Below are 2,672 nucleotides of genomic sequence, written 5' to 3'. Positions count from 1 at the left end.
TTGCTATGCCTTAAATATTCATCCTCATCAACCCCCTATAATAAAACCTAAACAACTTCTGGAAATTAAAAAAAAAAGATACAATTAACACTGAACTTGCACACTTCAATGTCCAGAACAGAAATGAATATATCTTCAAACTATAATTTCTTCGCATTAAAAACAACTTTCGCATTCACACTTTTATTTATACAGATGGTTTAAAATCCCAATATTCAACATCCTTTTCTATTACTATTGAAAAAGACACTTTAAAAATTGGTTTTCTTCCAAATTTCTCATTAGTCTTCTCTGCTGAGATTATACCCATCTACGAATCAATACAAATGATCAAACCTAAGCCCGGTAACTTCGTTATTTGTTCTGATTCATTATCATTACTCCAAGCCATTGTTAACACTGAAAATACCTCATACTATTCTGCAACAATAAGAACTTTACTAATGTCCTACTACCCTCGGATTTCGTTACTTTGGATACTTTGGATAATGGGTAATGAACTATCAGACTCCCAAGCTAAACTAGCATCTAACTTTCCTCTAATATTTACTTATAACTACTAATAACTACAATAAAACTACATAATATCTACAATAACTACAATCAATAAAACATATACATAAAACGTCAAAGAAAAACAAAATCGACTTAAACAAACTTTTTTATGTTACCAAAACATGAATGATTTTTTTGCAAGGATGGGGACCGCTCCATCCACCTTGTATGGAAACCGCCGGCCATGGACTAGGACTAGAACACACTAAAATAACTCATGAACACCTCTTTGATCACTATATCAACTGTCTTTACCTTCTGTAATATTTCATCGTTACCTTTGAAACATATGTTAATAGACTGCTTATCCCCTTCACTTGCTAACTTACGTTCAATATTTTTCGGGTCCTCATCCCCACTAACGTTCCTTTTCTATCCAACTAATTCAATTATGTATACTACATACAATAAATTTTTTAAATCTATCAACTTTTTTACGACAGATATACATGTACGTACGTATAAGTATACATATGTATGTCGGAGAATGGAATATTCTTGATCGGAATTTCTTAGTATTAGAATTTGGTCGTCAGAGAACTTATAAATTCTTAGTATTAGAGTTTGAACGTCGGACAACTTATAATTTCGTAGTATTTGAATTTGCTCATCTCTCTGTTCCTTCGTTTCGAGGAACCATTGGAGCAAGGCGACGGTGGCGCGTCGCCTGTGTAGCGGTGCAAGAGTTACCACAAATGTGGCGCGACATCGTCGTCGAGTGCGGTTCAAGGAATCATATAAAAAGAGGTAGTAGTTTGAGGACGATGAGTTAGTCTTGATTGATCGTCGCTACCGTAAAGAACGAAACGCGCTGTGCCCCTATGGATCCTGAACGTAATTCGACATCAGAAGTGGGATCTGGCCCTCTACCTTCATCAGTAGATGGACCATGGCGTGCCATATTGGAACTACAAAATAAAAACTTAATTGAACTAGTGCGGGCCATACAAACAACGACCCCTGACTCAGTGCAAAGTAAATCGGTTCAACTTCCCAAATATAACCCAGATAAGACTGGCGCCATCGCTTCATCATGGTGTACTACAGTTGAAATTATTTTGAAAGAAAATCCATTAAAAGGCAGTGCGTTGGTAGTGGCCTTAAGTTCTGCATTGGAGGGTAGTGCTTCGCAATGGCTATCCCAACGCCGATATAACCTGGCTCGAATTCAAGGAAATATTTATACAACGCTTTGACACAAAGGAAACACCAGCCGCAATGTTTTTAAATATGCTGACAAAGCGACCGACTGATGGCGAATGTCTCGCAACTCATGCAAGCCGTATGGTCACAGAACTTACAACGAAGTGGCGTGAAATGGAAACAGAAGAAATCGCTGTATCTGTGACTCTTGCATTGCTGGCAAGCTTTGATAACCGACTGCAGCGTTTAACTTTCACATCGAATGTTCAATCCAGAGGAGATTTACAGTCCGAATTAAAAGCGTTCACTTTTAATAAAAGGAAAAGCGGCTTTGTGGAGCAACAAACTGAGGCTCATCCGAAACGACAAAAGCCATTATCGATGGAGTGTCATTTTTGCGGAAAATTTGGACATAAGATGTTTGAATGCAGACTCCGGAAACAACAACAGCCTGCAAGTAATAATGAACGACATGACCGATACGATGAACATCAACGTGGAAAACCAAATGTAACGTGCTACAAGTGCGGAGAGTGCGGACAATGTACGCAGAAGGAATCTGATAAGAAGACATTCATCCGGGAAAAGCGAGTGGAGCAGTGCAGCGTTGCAGTACCTAAGGGATATATGTATGAACCATAAAGGCAAAATTTTTGAAGTCACCTTTGATTCCGGAGCAGAATGTTCACTGATGAAAGAAAAGATAAGTACCACATTTTCTGGTAAAAGATTGAATAATATTGTTATGTTAAAAGGCATAGGCAGTAATGGGATATGTAGTACGGTACAAATTCTAAGTAACGTTAAAATTGACGAAAACTGTATCGAGATTTTGTTTTATGTAATTGGGGATGATCACATGCAAAACGATATTGTCATTGGTCGCGAAATATTAAATCAGGGTTTTGATATTGCCCTTTCTTCAAAAGAATTTAAAATTATAAGATCAAAAATAATTAATTTATGTACTGGTA

At 37.2% G+C, this 2,672-nt stretch overlaps 1 protein-coding gene across 1 annotated transcript; it reads left to right on the top strand.

Annotated features, from left to right (window-relative positions):
• The first annotated feature begins 1,564 nt into the window (after window positions 1-1,564).
• On the top strand, window positions 1,565-2,466 carry LOC120452148. Its single transcript, XM_039636241.1, has one exon. The coding sequence runs from the start codon at window positions 1,774-1,776 to the stop codon at window positions 2,338-2,340; it is 567 nt and encodes a 188-aa protein (XP_039492175.1). The 5' UTR covers window positions 1,565-1,773; the 3' UTR covers window positions 2,341-2,466.
• Window positions 2,467-2,672: the final 206 nt, after the last annotated feature.

Source organism: Drosophila santomea, chromosome 2L (assembly GCF_016746245.2).
Source record: "Drosophila santomea strain STO CAGO 1482 chromosome 2L, Prin_Dsan_1.1, whole genome shotgun sequence".
Classification (NCBI taxonomy): Eukaryota; Metazoa; Arthropoda; class Insecta; order Diptera; family Drosophilidae; genus Drosophila; species Drosophila santomea.
Note: the sequence above shows the minus strand (reverse complement) of the source record. Positions and strands in the feature narration are given on the sequence as shown.